This window comes from Mustela erminea, chromosome 6 (assembly GCF_009829155.1).
Source record: "Mustela erminea isolate mMusErm1 chromosome 6, mMusErm1.Pri, whole genome shotgun sequence".
NCBI classification, from domain to species: Eukaryota; Metazoa; Chordata; class Mammalia; order Carnivora; family Mustelidae; genus Mustela; species Mustela erminea.
In genome coordinates, this window is record NC_045619.1 from 37,414,018 (window position 1) to 37,432,048 (window position 18,031).

The following is an 18,031-nucleotide window of genomic DNA, read 5'->3' on the forward strand; positions in this document are numbered from 1 at the left end:
AGAGCTCATGTTCTTCTATCTTCCTGAATGGTTTTCTCCCCACCCCCATTGTCTCCAACTGATAAATGCTTAGTCATTCTTCAAAATCTCCACGTAGAAATTCCATGTTGCCTTCCATGTCCCTTGTTATATTTTCAAGGACGCTTTTAGTTATAAGTGACAGAAAAGCAAATTTGAGCAAAAAAAAAAAAAAAAAGTTTGGGGCTCATATTAATGAAATGCCAAGGGTAGAGGTGATTTAAGAATGGCTAGAATTAAGAGCAGATCTAATTCATCAGGGCTCTTTATTGTGTGCTTTTCTCCATGAGCTAGAACTGATGGTAAACAGCCATCCTGATTGTATCCTACCAGCTTAAGCCTGTAGAAAACAAATCTTCCCCCATAGCTCTGCCAGAAACATCTCAAGGAGTATTCCAATTTCCCTGGCTTGGATCATGTGCCCACACATTTGCCCTGAGTTCTGGCCCCCTGACTGACAGTCTCTAGGTTTAGAGTAGGGAAGGAAAATACTGCAGTGGAAGTATAGGATATAACAAAAGTAATATTGAAGGGATGCTGGGCATTTAAAAATGTGTCAACAAACAGTTGACAAATCATGGTTTATCAATTAAAATGACTGGGCAGTTCCCCTTGACCAGAGTTCCATGGGCCTTCAGTGGACTGATAAACTGGAAATGTAGGCACAGCTATGCCTGGATGTGAATCTCCAGGGAGGGGTCCATACCTTAATGATAACACAAAGGTTTTCCAGATGGGAAGGTAGAAGTACTTGGAAGGGAAATGCTTTTTCCCCATCCCCACCCACTATGAACTTCCCTGACTTAAGCCATGTGAGGCAATTTGACAGAAAGTAGAAGGTATCAAGTTAAGGAGTTAATTTTCACTTGATTCCTGCTTAGTTCTTATCACACTCTGTTTATCTCAGTTTAATCACTTTTTAAGTGTGGATCATAAAACCCATTTTGTAGATTAAAATAATTTCCCACAGTGCTTGGCACATGGTGAGTTTCCAGTACTTTCTGGCAGTTATGTAACAACTGGGTAAGCCAGTTTTTACAGAGTCTACCCGGAAGTGATTCCTCCTACCTGCCATGCTGTCTCATTTGTAGTAGGTCATGCTGTTTAGCAATGAGGGATCTAGGACTACTTTGGTATCCTAGACAAGTCACCCTCCCTTCCCTTTCACAGCACTCCCTGTCAGTGAGAGCCCAAAGAATGTTTTGGGGCCATCAACTTCCTTTCATTCTGCGTTTGTTTACAAGCTAGTTCTCAAGCCATCTCCTGCATTTGCTGCTGCTTCTTCTTCTTCTTCTTCTCCTTCTTCTTCTTCTTCTTTTAAGATTTTATTTATTTATTTGACAGACAGAGATTACAAGTAGGCAGAGAGGCAGGCAGAGAGAGAGGAGGAAGCAAGCTCCCAACTGAGCAGAGAGCCCGATGTGGGGCTCGATACCAGGACCCTGGGATCATGACCTGAGCTGAAGGCGGCAGAGGCTTTAACCCAGTGAGCCACCCAGGCACCCCATTGCATTTGTTTCTTAAGCCAGCTGGGAGAATTTCCTAAAGAGACCTCTGCTACCTAGAGGCCCTGTGATTTCTAGGTGAACTTCTCTGCCCTTTGAAAACATTAAAGAGGCCCAACCCCCAACATCGCATTCACAGGAGAGAACCTCTAGCTTTTTCCCTCCTGAAAGAATCAAGATTATTAACACCTACAATTAAATCAGATGCTGAAGCTTTGCTTTCATAACTCCTCAGGATAATTTGTTATTGGGCAAAAATAAAATCTTAAATCATTTAAATCATTAAAGAATATAGAGGATTCTACATCTGTTCTCCTACTTCAAAAACCCAATTTGTGGGCTTGGTTAAAAACAAACAAAAAAAGTAGAATTTGTATGTTGATTGTTGAAAGTTATGTAATTCTTAGAACTGTCATGTGTATACTTTGTAAAACACTTGATATTTGTCCTTTTTTAATAGATGCACAGTTATATTTGCATATAGTGTTTTCCATATGAATTTGGCATTTTGACTTTTATTATTATTATTTAGGGTATTAATTCACTGAGTCATTCAGTAAACCTTTTTAGAGGGCCTGCTTTATTTTAGGCACAAAGCCATGTTTAAAATTTATCTGAATTAGTAAACCAATAGAACTTTTTCTGAACATAGAGTTAAATTTGGTTTTTAAATATATATATTTTTAAAAGGTCTCTCTTCGGGGTTCCTGGGTGGCTCAGTTGTTAAGCATCTGCCTTCGGTTCAGGTCATGATCCCAGGGTTCTGGGATCGAGCCCCACATGGAGCTCTCTGCTCAGCAGGAGGCCTGCCTCTCCCACTCCCCCTGCTTGTGTTCCCTCTCTTGCTGTGTCTCTCTCTGTCAAATAAATAAGTAAAATCTTTAAAAAAAAAAAAAAAAAGCTCTCTCTTCACATCTAAGTAGATTAAATAATGGAAGAAAATGCATAGAATTTTAAAAAACTTATTATTACCTTTGTCAACATATTTGTTAAGCCATGGATGTTAGTGGAATGTCAGCATACAATGCTTAAATTTTTTAAAAATTTGAAATAAAATTTCATTATGTAATGATGATAATATAATATTATTCTTTTATTCAAGAGACAAGATGTTAAGAATTAATATAAAAATGATATACCAAGGGACTATTTTATTCTTTTTTTTTTCTTTTTTTTTCTTTTAATTTATTTTTTATTTATTTTCAGCATAACAGTATTCATTATTTTTGCACCACACCCAGTGCTCCATGCAATCCGTGCCCTCTATAATACCCACCACCTGGTACCCCGACCTCCCACCCCCAGCCCCTTCAAAACCCTCAGATTGTTTTTCAGAGTCCATAGTCTCTCATGGTTCATTTCCCCTTCCAATTTCCCCCAACTCCCTTCTCCTCTCTATCTCCCCATGTCCTCCATGCTATTTGTTATGCTCCACAAATAAGTGAAACGGGACTATTTTATTCTTATTGTTCCGTTAGTATAATCCATTTCTGTTCTAACATCAGAGAAATGTCTCCGAAGTCTCCCACACACTCTAAATCATTATTTTTTGTTACTTCTGAATGAATCAGGTTTTATTCTTTGTTTATCCCTATCCATTCATTATTTAAATCAACACATTTTTATTGAATAAACTAAACCTTGCACATAATAATATAATGTGCTGCTTCATATGAAAATGTTGTTTTCCATAAGGTTTTCCGAAAATTGTTTTCTCCTGAGATATTATTAGGACTTCTGATAGCTAAATAAATAAGCAAAGTGATTAAGCAAATAAAGGAAGAAATATTGGAATTTAGTCAGCGAAATACACACAATAATAAGCAGGGAAACTATAGCAAGTGGTTGACAGCAAGGTACGTTTTCTCTGAAGAATGGTATTTCGGCTGAGTTTTGAAAGCTGGGATTGTGTTACTTGTGGTCTGAGGTGGAATAGAATGTTTCAGGCAGGAAGATTAAGTTCCTAAAATCTGGATGACAAAGAGCCTGGTATATTTGAGAGACAGAAAGTAAGCTGTTGTGACTGAGGGAATGATAGGGGGTATTCTAGACTTTGTTAAGAAGTTTAAATTTAAGCTAAATAATTTGGGAAAACATTGAGGTTCTTTGGAATGCAAAGAGTGACACAATGTAAGTGAAGTTTCAAAGGTGAATCTGGCTGCTTTGTGGATGACAGCTTGTAGGTGGCCAAAAGTGGGAGGAAGAGAACCTGTTGTTTGCTGACTGCAGTTCGAGAAGAGCACTTGAAGAGTTGTTCGTTATTTGGTGATCGTCCCTTACAAAATGATATGCATATGTTAATGCTGGAGGTCATATACCAGATACCTGATCTCATGAACACAGCATTGTGCATCTGGGCATTGAAGTAGTGGCAGGGATGGGAACAGCCACGGGACAACTTCTTGACCTTTTACATTTATTTGGCAATTATTGGTCTATGCGACGTACTGGACTCGTGTGATAGACTATTTATTGTGTATTAAATACTATAGGCATTGATTTCCCCAAGAACCAATATTAACTCAATATCTGAGTTGTTAATGATGAAGTTTTAGAATTTAAGTGAGGTTTGGTGAGGTGAGGGCCGGAGCCAATGACCAAGAAAGAATTCTTGAGACGTCTTTGGTGCAAAATGGTGGTTTATTAAAGCATGGGGACAGGACCCATGGGCATAAAGAGCTGCTGCGCTGGGGTTGTGGGGAGTGGGCTGATTATATACTGTGGGGTTGGGGGAGGTAAGGAAAAGGGAGCGTTTGAAAGAAGAAGACACACAGGATACTGGAGGCTTTGCTATTGGTCAAGTTAAGGTTGTTTTTTCTTTTAGAAGGTATTAACAGACTGTTGAGAGCTTCCTGGAGGAATGTCACACTCCTGCTATCACAGGTCCTTATCAATGAGCTTTAGGTTTGGAAAAAATTTAACTTCATTTACATTTCCCTCTGCCTCAGTCCCCCTCAGTTTTATGGAGGGGAAGATGATGTTAGGGCTTCAGGAGTGATTTATGGGTCTCTGGAAGTTTGGTTATTGATGAGAAAGCCTCTTCCTTGTAAATCACTAGGACGTTTGTAAATGGAGGGAGACTCAGGTCTTGCAGGATTGTGGTCTCTATAAGTTAACTACTTGTTTTTCCTTTAGGGCAGCCAAGAATGCCTGAGGAATACCACACATGTCAAGGCAGGGGTGGGGAGTGGGTGTGGAGAGTGCCAGCTTCTGCTTTGTCCTCAGCTAGCCTTCTAGTCCCTCATCATTTATATAATAGGATTTGCCAAGAAATTAATAAGTTATGGTATTAATGTAAAATACCTTCAAAAATATGTATAAATAGCAACTGTATTTTAAAACATCATTTAAAAATGTTAGAATGTTATTTTTTTCTCTTATTACTAAGATCACTTAAACTGTAACTATCTGAGAATCTTTCTTAGTTGAAAATACTATGAAAAGTGGAGCTGAAAATTTTCAAGAATGAATTGCTTTTTGAGAAGTCTTCTACAAATTAATTGAACTAGCAGCACTAAGATAATGGCGATTAAAATAAGGATAATGAGATGCATTTAATTCTAAGTACTCATGACAGTGGCACAAAATTAAGTCCAGTTTGTGTTTTTGTTTATTTTAAAATTACAGATATGCTACCTCTTAGAGTGATTGAATGTGCTTGTAACCTGCCTTCAGCCTGCAATGTTTTCATTTCTTTCCTTTTATACTTTAAAAATATAGACTGATATGAATTTTATCACATTTCATAAATTAATTTTAAAAAGTAATTTCTGAATTAATTTCTGAATTAATACCACATGGATCATGGCATTAATTTAGACACATTTCCGACTATATAGATACATTTTTCAACTAGAAAATATTTTCTTCAATGAATATCGTATTCATGTAATTATTATTCAAAATGCTAACCTAAATGTTAAAAATATTTTTAAGTAAAAATATGAATAAAATTTAAGGTTTGTTTTCTAATTATTTGTGTGTATTCATTTGTTCTTAGCCACATTTGAATAAATTTAATTATTCTATACTTTATGCTCTATTTTAGATTTTTAAGGCATAGTGCTTTTATTTTGCAGATTGTTGCCTTGCGTGAACAAAATGTTCATATACAAAGAAAAATGGCATCAAGTGAGGGGTCCACAGAATCAGAACATCTTGAAGGGATGGAACCTGGTCAGAAAGTCCATGAAAAGGTATGACACAGATGACATGGTCCTACCTAGAAATATTTACTTTCTATGTCATTTGACAAAAATATGAAATATGAAGTCCATGTGATAAACATTCTTTATTATGTTTTGATTTGTTGGTCAAAAGGTCATGATGATGATCCCAGGGTCCTGGGATCGAGCCCCACATCGGGCTCTCTGCTCGGTGGGGAGCCTTCTTCCCCCCTCTTTCTGCCTGCCTCTCTGCCTACTTGTGACCTCTGTCTGTCAAATAAATAAAATCTTTTTAAAAAAAAAAGTCATGATGACTTTTCATTTGGTGATTTAATTTGACTTTCTTAAAAATAATATGCATGTGTTTAAATATATAAATATATATTTGAATTTCTCAATACTTGATACTTAACATGATTCTCTGAAATAATTAAATTATGTATCTAATTGAACATATGTATAATTGAATAAATATATTTGCACAGATAGGTGTATCTTTAATATATATCCAGGAATTCTAAGTATAAGAACAATACTTTTGATTTATAAATGGTATTATGTACAATTGGCAATTCATCTGTGGCGTATCACTGCAAGAATTTTTTAGTAATCTCCTATTTGGCATTTTCCATGTGTTTAAGAAGGTCCTAACAGTATTCCTGTTAATGAGAAATTTTATTAAAAGATACCGGAACTCTTGGGACTTTTACTGTTTTTAGAAGGGAAAGATTTTCCTTTGGTTGGGGGTTCTACCCAGGGTAAGAACACCATCAGTCTGTCTGGCCCTTTTCTGGGCTAACCCATTTGTTTCCAGAACAAAAGGAAGGTCAGTTGCTGGTCGGTCTGGACTCAGATAAAGATGATGAAGAGTTTGCATATCCTGTGCCTGAGGCTTAGATAATCTGTGGGGTTATTTGCCATTACCAGCTACATCTTCAGATGGTTGATCTTTAAACATCAGGACTGCATGAATTAGGTAGCAATAAGTGTCATTGTCAATGTCAAGAGGTTTCAGAACAGAGATCAAGAAACAAGGGACTGGACCATGAAACAAAAGCACCAGTCTTCCTGGCTGAAAATAAACCGAACACTTCCTTACTTATCCAGTTGAAACAAATGGAGGGGCTTCTCGCGTTTCCTTCTTCAAGTATGACAGCAAAGGGGGCCAAGTCAACCAGACTAATTTCCTGACACTCATCAGTTCTGGTGGCTGAGAGGCAAAGAGCTCTTAATTTAAGGCTTCACTATTTTAGCCTTTATCCATGTATTTTATAGAACTCTTAAGCTGAGTATTAAAAATAAACTACGGTCTGACGGCTAGGTTTCATGAGCTGTATTTCAAATTTGAATGAAATTTAAACTGATATCAGTCCGGTAAACAAATCACCTAGCTCTTGAGAATAAGCTGTTTGCACTCAAAACTCACTTTAGGAAACTAACTTGTAATTTTCTATTACTGTTTCATTTTAATTATGTCATCAGTAATACAGTGCTATACATTTTCTCTACTTATTCGGGTATAAAAATGGACTTTGTGGCCAGGAAGCCTTTTTCTCTTAGAAGTCACAAAATACTGTGTGTGGTTTGTTTTGTTTTGTTTTGTTTTTTCTTTAACAATGATGTATTTATGCTAATCCAGACAAGAATTAAAGAAATATGTCTTTGAAAGGCAGAAAGAACTTGAGATCTTGTCTATTCCCTAACAAACCGTTTGATATTTAAAGCGTTCATCTGGTACTTTCAGGAGAGAGAGTACTCACACACATTTTTGTTTTCTTTTTTTTCAAATGTCATTTATTTTAACATATAACTACCAAATATCTAGGCATTAGAAAGTAAGACAATTCATGGTTCTAGTATCTGGATGAGGACCTATGTATAATAGATGTTTGTTTCTATTAGACTGCACATATTCTGAGGACTCTGAGTAGTTAGCGATATAAAGTACTTGTCTCTAACTTTCTTTGCCTTTTGGTTCTTGGAGAAGGCATGTCAGCCAGCGTAGAAGAGAGATTCTGTGCCACTGCTAACTTACTCTTCCTTATGGATGTAACTAAAGATTTTTAAACATTGTAGTTATTGGTATTCTCTTTTTCCCAATTTCCCAGAAATATAAGAAGAGTAATTTCCAAATGCTTTAAAGTAATGATACACTGGTATTATTAAAAATAGCATGCCCCTCTCCTCCAATTTAGGCCTAAAATATGTATCATCATGTATGTATTTTTTTCTAATTTAAAATAAGTGACTTGTTTCAATTCATATTACCCCTGAAATGTCCTTCAGGAAAGTATTTTGAAAATTTGAGAGGTTTTTGTTTTTTTATTTATTAAGGTATAATTGATACACAATATTATTTCAGTTTCAGGTACACAACACAGTGATCTGATGATATTTATATACCTTATAAATTGATCTCCATGATAAGTATAGTGACCATCAGTCTCCATACAAAATTTTTACAATATTATTTACTATATTCCCTATGTTGTATATCACATCTCCACATCTTATTCATTTTATAACTGGAAGATGGTACCTCTTAATCTTCATCATATATTTAATCTACTTCCCAATCCTCTTAGCTCTAGTTACCATCAGTTTTATTTTCATGTATTTATTTATTTATTCATTCACTCATTCATAACATGTTTGTTTGCCTTCCATTTCTTTGTTTCCAGTTTTATTGAGATATAATTGACACATAACATTGTGTAAATTTAAGGTATACCACATGGTGATTTAGCATATGTCTATATTGTGAAGAAACTACCACAATAAGGTTAACACATTCATATCTCACCTAATTACCTTTTGTGTGAATGCAGTTACATATACTAAGAATATTTTAGATTTGGTCTCAGCAACTTCCAAGTATATAATACAATACTGCTGATAATAGCCACCTTGCTGTATGTTAGATCCCCTCCATATTCTAACTGCTGACATTTATGGATAAAATATGAAATAATATCCTTATCATTATATTTACTATCCTTATATAAATACTCCTAACTTACATACATAAATGTTATAAAGCATCTTTACTTTTTAAAATTATTCTCTGTTGTTTGATTATTTAAAGTATTTCAATACCACTGAATAACAAGTGTTATGGGATTGTAATTTAAATCCTACCACTTAATTTTTGCTTTTAATCAAGCAAAAAAAGGAAATAATATTTTGGGGAGTGTCTGCGCAATGAAGATTGTCAGTGAAGGATTACTGTGGTATTAATGCATAAATTGCAAAATGGTGGTTGGGGAGATATACAGAAAACCATTGTGAGATACTATGGAACTGCCAGAGAGTGACTTGTAAATCCTAGTCACAAGGATTTACCCTTTGCTTAGGGTAGTAAAGTTACTTAAATTACATAGTCAGGGTGGGTTATTAACCAACAGATGTTTTATCTCAGTGGCTTGAGAATCCTGTTGACAAAATAGTTGATAAAAATAGTCTCAAAAAAGCACACTCTGAAACAGACCTTATTACTCATAGAAAAGCTATGTAATTGTTATCAACACTTAAAAAAATTAAAAGAAAAAGTAAGTTTAACTGAAACTAGTTTAAATGTTTCTGTGGGACATAAATTTCATCAGTTATTCTAGAAGAACGTAAATACTCAGAGGATAATAAAATTTTTCAGGACACTAAATTTTACCCCACTGAAAGTTCAGAACTGGGCTCAAAGACTTTCTTCCTGTTATTTTCTAGAGGAGAATTAATTTGTTAAATTTTTGCATAAATACACTGCTCTTGTAAAGGAGATAATAATGCTCCTGACTCATATATTCTGTACTTCCAATTATTTTTTGCAGCTGCAAATACTTGCTAAGTGATGTGGATAAGTGGGATGTTAGACACTGGTGGAGAGTCAGAAGACATCGCCTCTGTAATAAATTTGCTGAGAAAGTAGAGCGAAAAATCAGCATGCCCCAATTAATATTGCAAAACACGATAAATAAGTAGTGTCAAAAATGATATTAGAGTTTAAAGGAGAGATAAATTAATTGTGATAGGAGGTGTCAGAGGGGCAGCATGGAATAATGATTTGTTTGATGTCAGCACCTGGATTCAAATTCCATCTCTGCCAGTTACTAGCTGGGTGAACTTGCACGTTAACCTGCCAGAGCATCAGCTACTGGTAAATAGTCATACCCAACTTACAGCTTTGTTGTAAAGAGTAGAGACACTGTGAAAAACAAAACTTAATTATAAGCCATAAATAGTATGGTTATAATATTGATTAATACTATGTTTTCATGGTTGTGCATTTTTCAATAAATATTTATTGGCAAAATTATTGAAGGTGTTAGGATATAGGTACTGGTCTGGGTGGTTGGGACATAGTAATGAACAAGGCAGATGGGGGCCCAGGCAATAAACAAATGAGAGGAAGTGAATGTGACCAAGGGACTGGTGTGAAGTATGTTACATAGACATGGCGAGGAAGGACTTTTTTTAGCAGGTGGGGATTGAACTGAAACCTGAAAGAGGACACAGATTCAACCACATGGAAAAACTTAAGAGTTTTTGAGGCAAAGGAAACACTAAGTGCAAATGTACCAATGGTGGCATAGAGCTTCTCTGGCACATTCTTGGGAAAAAAGGATGATGGGGTCATTGAAACCTAGTGGTCCAGGGAGAGAACAGCAGGAGACAGGATGGAGCAGTGAACAGGGTCAGATTATGTAAGTTCTTGTAGGACATGGTAAGGAGTTTAATTTTATTCCCAAAGCAATGGGAAGATATAGAAGTATGTTAATGTGGGAGCATCTTGATTAGATATCGTTTTAAAAAATCACTTGCACTTTTTAACACATCAGACTTCCGAAGTTGATTGAGATGTTCCTTTTCTTAATTTTACCAGTAATGAAATTGAGACTTACTTAGAATGATTAAAGAACTTCTTGGTCCAGAGCAGGACCGCAACCCCGGTATTCTCACCTCCAGACAGTATTATGCTCTGACATTCCTTCTCACATGCCTGGATGACTTCTATATGTGTTACTGTTGAGTTTTTACAAAAATTCATTCTAACCCAATCTTAGTTTTTCTGATCTTTTCTTCTTTTATTATATATATATATATATTTTTTTTTCCCTTGTTTTTTAGGGTTGATTTCTTTTTTTTTTTAATCTAAACCTCTTTTCTTAAATTTTTATTTTATTTTTTTCAGTGTTCCAAAATTCATTGTTTATGTACCACGCCCAGTGCTCCATGCAATACATGCCCTCCTTAATACCCACCACCAGACTCACCCAACCACCCCACCCCTCTCCCCTCCAAAACCCTCAGTTTATTTCTCGGAGTCCACAGTCTCTCATGGTTTGTCTCCTACTCTGATTTCCCCCAACTCACTTCTCCTTCCATCTCCCAATGTCCTCCATGTTATTCCTTTTGCTCCACAAGTAAGTGAAACCATATGATAATTGATTCTCTCTGCTTGACTTATTTCACTCAGCATAATCTCCTCCAGTCCCATCCATGTTGATACAAAAGTTGGGTATTCATCCTTTCTGATGGAGGCATAATACTCCATTGTATATATGGACCATAGAGCTGATTTTCTATCCAAGAGTATGCTCTTAATTTTTTTTTAATTTTTCCCACAACTTCTTCAAGTTATTATTATCATTATCTATTTATTTATTTGTTAACTCTGAACAGATCCCCAAGGCAATGGCAGTCCAAATTTTTGATCACTACAAGTGTGGCTCTTAAACCTAGGAAAGAGAGGTTCATGATTTAGTGGGCCTTGCTGTGGCCCTCTTGCCCCTCTACAGGATGAGAAGTTCAGGAGACCAGGGGAAATTGCACACCTGTGAGCCACACCACCACCCCTTCCTGACCACATGCCAGGTACCGGGAAGCCCAGACTCTCTGACCAAACAGACCTTCACCTGCCTCCAGGCCTTTATTGACTTCTTCCCAAGAGCAATGGCTGTATCTGCCTGAACTCTAGTATGCCCATTCCTAGACTGAAGGAGTGGCCAGGGGGTGCCTGTTTGATGGGGTTCCATAAAATGAAAGTGCTGGCTGAGGTATCTATTCAGGTAAAACCAGTCCAGTACTCTGGAAGGAGCTGAGACTGAAATAAGGTGAGCAGACTATAGCCCAGGGGCCATAGCTAGCTAAGTCCTGCCATACAACTTTAAGGAGACTGAGAATTATTATTTAGAATTTGATCTAAAAGTCAATGTGAAGGTATCCTTTCAAGGAAAATAACAGGTTATACTTTTCTTGACAGTTTGCTGACTTGATTTATAATCATTAAATATTTACATTTATGGTATATGGACCTCTCTTTGTTGTTTTGCCCTGGGCCGCCCCCCACCCCCAGATCCTAGAGACATATCTATCTGCTAATGACTATAAGAAATACAATTTAAGGGTGCCTGGGTGGCTCAGTGGGTTAAGCCTCTGCCTTTGGCTCAGGTCATGATCTCAGGGTCCTGGGATCCAGCCCGGCATCAGGCTCTCTGCTCATCAGGGAGCCTGCTTCCCTCTCTCTCTCTCTGCCTGCCTCTCTGCCTACTTGTGATCTCTCTCTCTCTCTCTGTCAAATAAATAAATAAAATCTTCAAAAAAAGAAAAAAGAAATACAATTTAATTTCAACCTTTTACTCTGAATTATTACATCTGTTTGCATATATGTGTAAAACTAAAACAGAAGTTGCACAAAACAATAGATGATTTTTACTATGTGCAGTACCTTTTGACAGTTCTTATTCCTCAGTGAATGATACATTACTTTAGTTCTTCACAGAGCTAAGGGTGAAGGAAGTGGCTGATTTGTCAGTGACATTACAAAGTGTGACATTACGATGTGAGGCCCTTTCTAGGGTGGTGGCTCTCTGCTCCCCTTAAGTTTCCTTTGCTTGTTATCCTCACTTTGAACCTAGGTGCTCTGAATGAACCAAGCTGCTTGATCACTTTTCAGAATTGTTGTTCTTATTATTCTCTTATCTTAGAATCTGACATTAATTCATGACTGTTCTGAAGTTAAAATGTAACATAACAACTTAAGCAACAATAATATGTAAATGTAAAAGCTGAATAAATACAAAATCAGATATGGATTTTTATTCACATTCTTTTAGTTCCTTTGTTCTGATAAGCAGAAAAATTATGGCCAAAAAATTCCCAAACAAAATGAAAACTCAGTGCTAAGAATAATCCTCAGATCAGAAAATCTAGGAACTAAGTATATAGAGTTTGCTTCATAGAACTTTGATCATGAAGGACATAGAGCTGAAGTGTTATAAGAAATGAAATACGGCATGGGCCTTTACCAAAATTAAGGGTTTTGTGGATTTCTAGCACTACGATGCTGTATTTTAGATGAGCCACTAATGACAAAAATAGGCACTTAGGAAAAATTAATATATGAGCAATGTGATCCTCAGTGATGACAAAAGGATTTTATTTCATCATGCTATTATGACCTATTATGAAATACCATAATATGAAGATACTGCATGATCTCACACAAAGCTGATAGCTGCACATTTAAGTGTTTGGCTTATAAATATACCATATTTCTTTTTCTTTTTTTTTTTTTAATTTTTATTTTTTTTTCTTTATTTCCAGCATAACAGTATTCATTATTTTTGCAGCACACCCCGTGCTCCATGCAATCCGTGCCCTCTATAATACCCACCACCTGGTACCCCAACCTCCCACCCCCCGTCCCTTCAAAACCCTCAGATTGTTTTTCAGAGTCCATAGTCTCTCATGGTTCACCTCCCCTTCCAATTTCCCCCAACTCCCTTCTCCACTCTAAGTCCCCATGTCCTCCATGCTATTTGTTATGCTCCACAAATAAGTGAAACCATATGATAATTGACTCTCTCTGCTTGACTTATTTCACTCAGCATAATCTCTTCCAGTCCCGTCCATGTTGCTACAAAAGTTGGGTATTCATCCTTTCTGATGGAGGCATAATACTCTATCCCCAGGGGTACAGGTCTGTGAATCACCAGGTTTACACACTTCACAGCACTCACCAAAGCACATACCCTCCCCAATGTCCATAATCCCACCCCCTTCTCCCAAACCCCCTCCCCCTAGCAACCCTCAGTTTGTTTTGTGAGATTAAAAGTCACTTATGGTTTGTCTCCCTCCCAATCCCTTCTTGTTTCATTTATTCTTCTCCTACCCACTTAAGCCCCCATGTTGCATCACCACTTCCTCATATCAGGGAGATCATATGATAGTTGTCTTTCTCTGCTTGACTTATTTCGCTAAGCATGATACGCTCTAGTTCCATCCATGTTGTCGCAAATGGCAGGATTTCATTTCTTTTGATGGCTGCATAGTATTCCATTGTGTATATATACCACATCTTCTTGATCCATTCATCTGTTGATGGACATCTAGGTTCTTTCCATAGTTTGGCTATTGTGGACATTGCTGCTATAAACATTCGGGTGCATGTGCCCCTTTGGATCACTACGTTTGTATCCTTAGGGTAAATACCCAATAGTGCAATTGCTGGGTCATAGGGCAGTTCTATTTTCAACATTTTGAGGAACCTCCATGCTGTTTTCCAGAGTGGCTGCACCAGCTTGCATTCCCACCAACAGTGTAGGAGGGTTCCCCTTTCTCCACATCCTCACCAGCATCTGTCATTTCCTGACTTGTTGATTTTAGCCATTCTGACTGGTGTGAGGTGATATCTCATTGTGGTTTTGATTTGTATTTCCCTGATGCCGAGTGATATGGAGCACTTTTTCATGTGTTTGTTGGCCATCTGGATGTGACCTCTGCCGCAGCAACATCTTCCTAGGAACAACGCAAAAGGCAAGGGAAGCAAGGGCAAAAATGAACTATTGGGATTTCATCAAGATCAAAAGCTTTTGCACAGCAAAGGAAACAGTTAACAAAATCAAAAGACAACTGACAGAATGGGAGAAGATATTTGCAAATGACATATCAGATAAAGGACTAGTGTCCAGAATCTATAAAGAACTTAGCAAACTCAACACCCAAAGAACAAATAATCCAATCAAGAAATGGGCAGAGGACATAAATATACCATATTTCTATTCAAAAATACTAATACAGCGCCTGGGTGGCTCAGTTGGTTAAGCAACTGCCTTCAGCTCAGGTCATGATTCTGGAGTTCCAGGATCGAGTCCCACATTGGGCTCCCAGCTCCATGGGGAGTCTGCTTCTCCCTCTGACCTTCTCCCTTCTCATGCTCTCTCTTACTCTTTCTCTCTCAAATTAAAAAAAAAAATCTTTTTTAAAAAAGTACAAATACTAATAAACATTATTTGGCACAAATGCCTTTCTTTCAGAGTCCTCCGCTAAGTTCTAGTTAAAAGTAGTTATCCATGGCGATGTCTTCAGTGTATTCACTGCATTTTGGCTATTTTTATGTGCCTTCCTCACTACATGTCAACTACTGCCAGCAACTGTTCTTCCAGAAATTTAGTCTTTGTTAACTGTGGCTTATTTTATATATTATTGATTAGGCCCCAATTTCTTCTCTATATCAAAGATAATCATCATTTGTATTTGTTTACATCTGATTAGCCCTAATAGAATATTTTCTCTATGCATTGATCCCATATATTGTAATCTAATTCCTCATAGCAACTGTGTATACTTCTCTTTTATTCTTTATTTTAATTTTCAAGCAATGAAACCAAGCAAAGGGATGGGATTTATGAATTTTACATCTTGGAGTTAGCGCACCTCTCAGGAAAGAGAGGTCCAAGTGTAGCCCGTGATATATATGGCTAGAATGGCTTAGAGGTCTACTGGCTACAAAAGGGCCCAGAAGAGCCAAGTTTAGGATGTTCCATGGTTCATTCATATGTACATGAAGTTGTGCCATGTCAGTTTTATAGGAGCTCAGTTGAAGAAAAAGCTTTGGACCAAAAGTCAGGCATCTTCTATATGCAATAGCAAAAATGAGAAATAGAAATCTTCTAATGTTGTGTGGGAGCTCATTAAACTCAAAATAAATCTCTCTGAATGCAGTGCCTGGGTTTTTATGCTTTAACTGTGACCTTACTAGATTGGAAGAGAAAGGGGAATTGACTTGTCTATCTTTGAGAGCAAATTCAGTATCATATTATCAGCCCAGATATGAGGGCAGAAGAAAAAAGCACACAGTTGCTGAAGCAGGTTATCTTCAAACTTTAAAAGAATGATTCACAGAATTTGACAGAAAGTGTGTTCATTTACCTCCATCCTATTGGCATAATTTGAGTGTTTATTTTATAACAAGGATTTGCTTCCTTAAAGTGTTGTAGAGAAGTACAAGTACTTTTTCTTCTTTGTCTGTTGTTTTGTCTGATCTGCTGAGTCAATCCAGGAAAAATTTTAAGTCTATTATTCAGATGCTCTGTGGTTGACCTACTTTTATTTTTCACTTTTGTAGAGTTTATCCATCTTATCGTATCTCACAAAGCACAAGTTTGCTAGGAATTTAATGTGTGTTTTATAGAATTCACTCTCCCAGAAAGAGAATTCCTAGGATGGGAATATTAGGAAATTTTGTGCTATACTTTCTGAACTAGCATCTTAACTGTAGTATTCATTAGATTTATTTTTTAATATTCTCAGGCTCCAAGAGGAGCAGTATTCAGGTTTTCCTAAACTTGTATGACCAGAAAGCCCCTTTATCTGCAGGGAAATTGCATATGCCAGGATGAGTATTCTGAAGAATATTCCTTAATGGTGGCTCTGGCCTTTTAAAGATAGGCAAACCCTTCTTCAAGCCTCTGTGGAAATCTGCTTAACAAAGGCTACACACCAAAATGAACAAGATAAATAACTGGCATAAAGCCTTTTACAGCTTTCCAAAAGTGCTTTTATACAGTTGTTTTATTGGATCCCTGCAATAACCCTGTGAGGTTTGTAGAGCAAAGATTACTGGCTCAAAGTCTTACAGCTTGTGAACAGGAGGAGCCGATGCAAATGGTATAAGGATACAAACATTAAAAGTGAACGTGGCTGAAGAAAGGCAGCATATCAACTACCTGATTTCATGGATTTCAAAACATAAGAGTATTCACTTTAAGCAAAGTCTTAAATTTGTCCATGTGTCTAAGGGGATGAAAGGGCTTAATAGACTGAGCATGAATCTTTAAAAAATCCAAAACTAAACCTTATACAAGGATAACTTTGTGGTCTCCTGTGTTGATGTCTCTAGCAGTCATCTATCAATTATACTCCCCCAGCAATTCTTACTGTGCTTTCCTTGTCATTTTTTTTTCTTTATCCCATTCCTATAACATACAAAATTCTTCCAACTAAAAGAAAAAAAAAATTCTCTTTTGACCTTACTTCTTCCAACAGCTGTTGCTCTCTTTTGGCTCCCCTTTGCCACAGAGCTCTTCAAAGGGGTTGTCTACTCATTTTCCCCAGGTGCTTTCTTTACAGTTTTTATAGATCTATTCTAATAAGGTCTTTGTCCCACCACTTCACAGAAACCACTCCGGTTGCCATCATCACTAATTTTATGTTGGTAAATACAGTGGCCAATTGTCAACCTTTGTTGTCGTTGATGTTTTAGTAGATCACTCTTTCCTCCTTGATCCCCGCCCTTTTTTATTTACTGACATTATAGGAAACTGCACTGTTTTTCTCTTACTTCACCAGTGGCTCTGTCTCAGTCTCCTTCCTTTCTTGGACCACATTCTTCTTCCTGACTACTATTACTACTACCACTACTACTACTACTACTACTTCTTTTTTTCCTTCTTCTTCTTCTTCTTCTTCAAGATTTTATTTATTTATTTGACAGGGAAGCACAAGCAGGAGGAGCAGCAGGCAAAGGGTGAGGAAGAAGCAAGGCTTCCTGCGAGCAGGGGAGCCCCAATACAGGACTCAATCCCAGGACCCTGGGATCATGACCTGGGCCAAAGGCAGTTGGTTAACTGACTGAAGCACCCAGGTGCCCCTTCTTCCTGACTTCTTAATGTTGGAGTGACCCAGGTCTCAGTCCCAGTTTCTTCTCTCAATGATTGCCATCAGTCTCATAGTCTTAACTAGTATCCATAAGCTAATTATTTACAAAACTTTAATTCTACTTCAGACTCTACAACCAAACATATTTATCCAGCAGCCTACTGAACATCTCCACTTGTACATCTAAAAGATATTGCACACTTAAAATGTTCAAAATTTACCTCTTGTATCCCCAAACCCCCCAAAATTGTCTGCATCTTCCCCATCTCAGATGATGGAAGCTTTGCCTTTCCAGTTGCTCAAGGTGAAGAATATCAAGTCATCCTCAAGTCCTCCCTAGGTTTCACTCCCCACATCAAGTTGTAAAGAAATTAGATTTGTCCTACCTTCAAAATGTATCTAGGATCTGAT

The 18,031-nt window shown here is 37.1% G+C and overlaps 1 protein-coding gene across 15 annotated transcripts in view; it reads left to right on the forward strand.

The window, feature by feature from the left end:
- The window catches only part of PPFIA2 (PTPRF interacting protein alpha 2), a 482,999-nt gene that overhangs the window by 329,345 nt on the left and 135,623 nt on the right, over nucleotides 1-18,031 (forward strand). For all 15 annotated transcript variants that reach the window (XM_032346888.1, XM_032346893.1, XM_032346892.1 and 12 more), the window contains one exon: nucleotides 5,603-5,719. In XM_032346888.1, coding sequence (XP_032202779.1) covers nucleotides 5,603-5,719 — 117 coding nt within the window. The remainder of the gene's footprint in view (nucleotides 1-5,602; nucleotides 5,720-18,031) is intronic.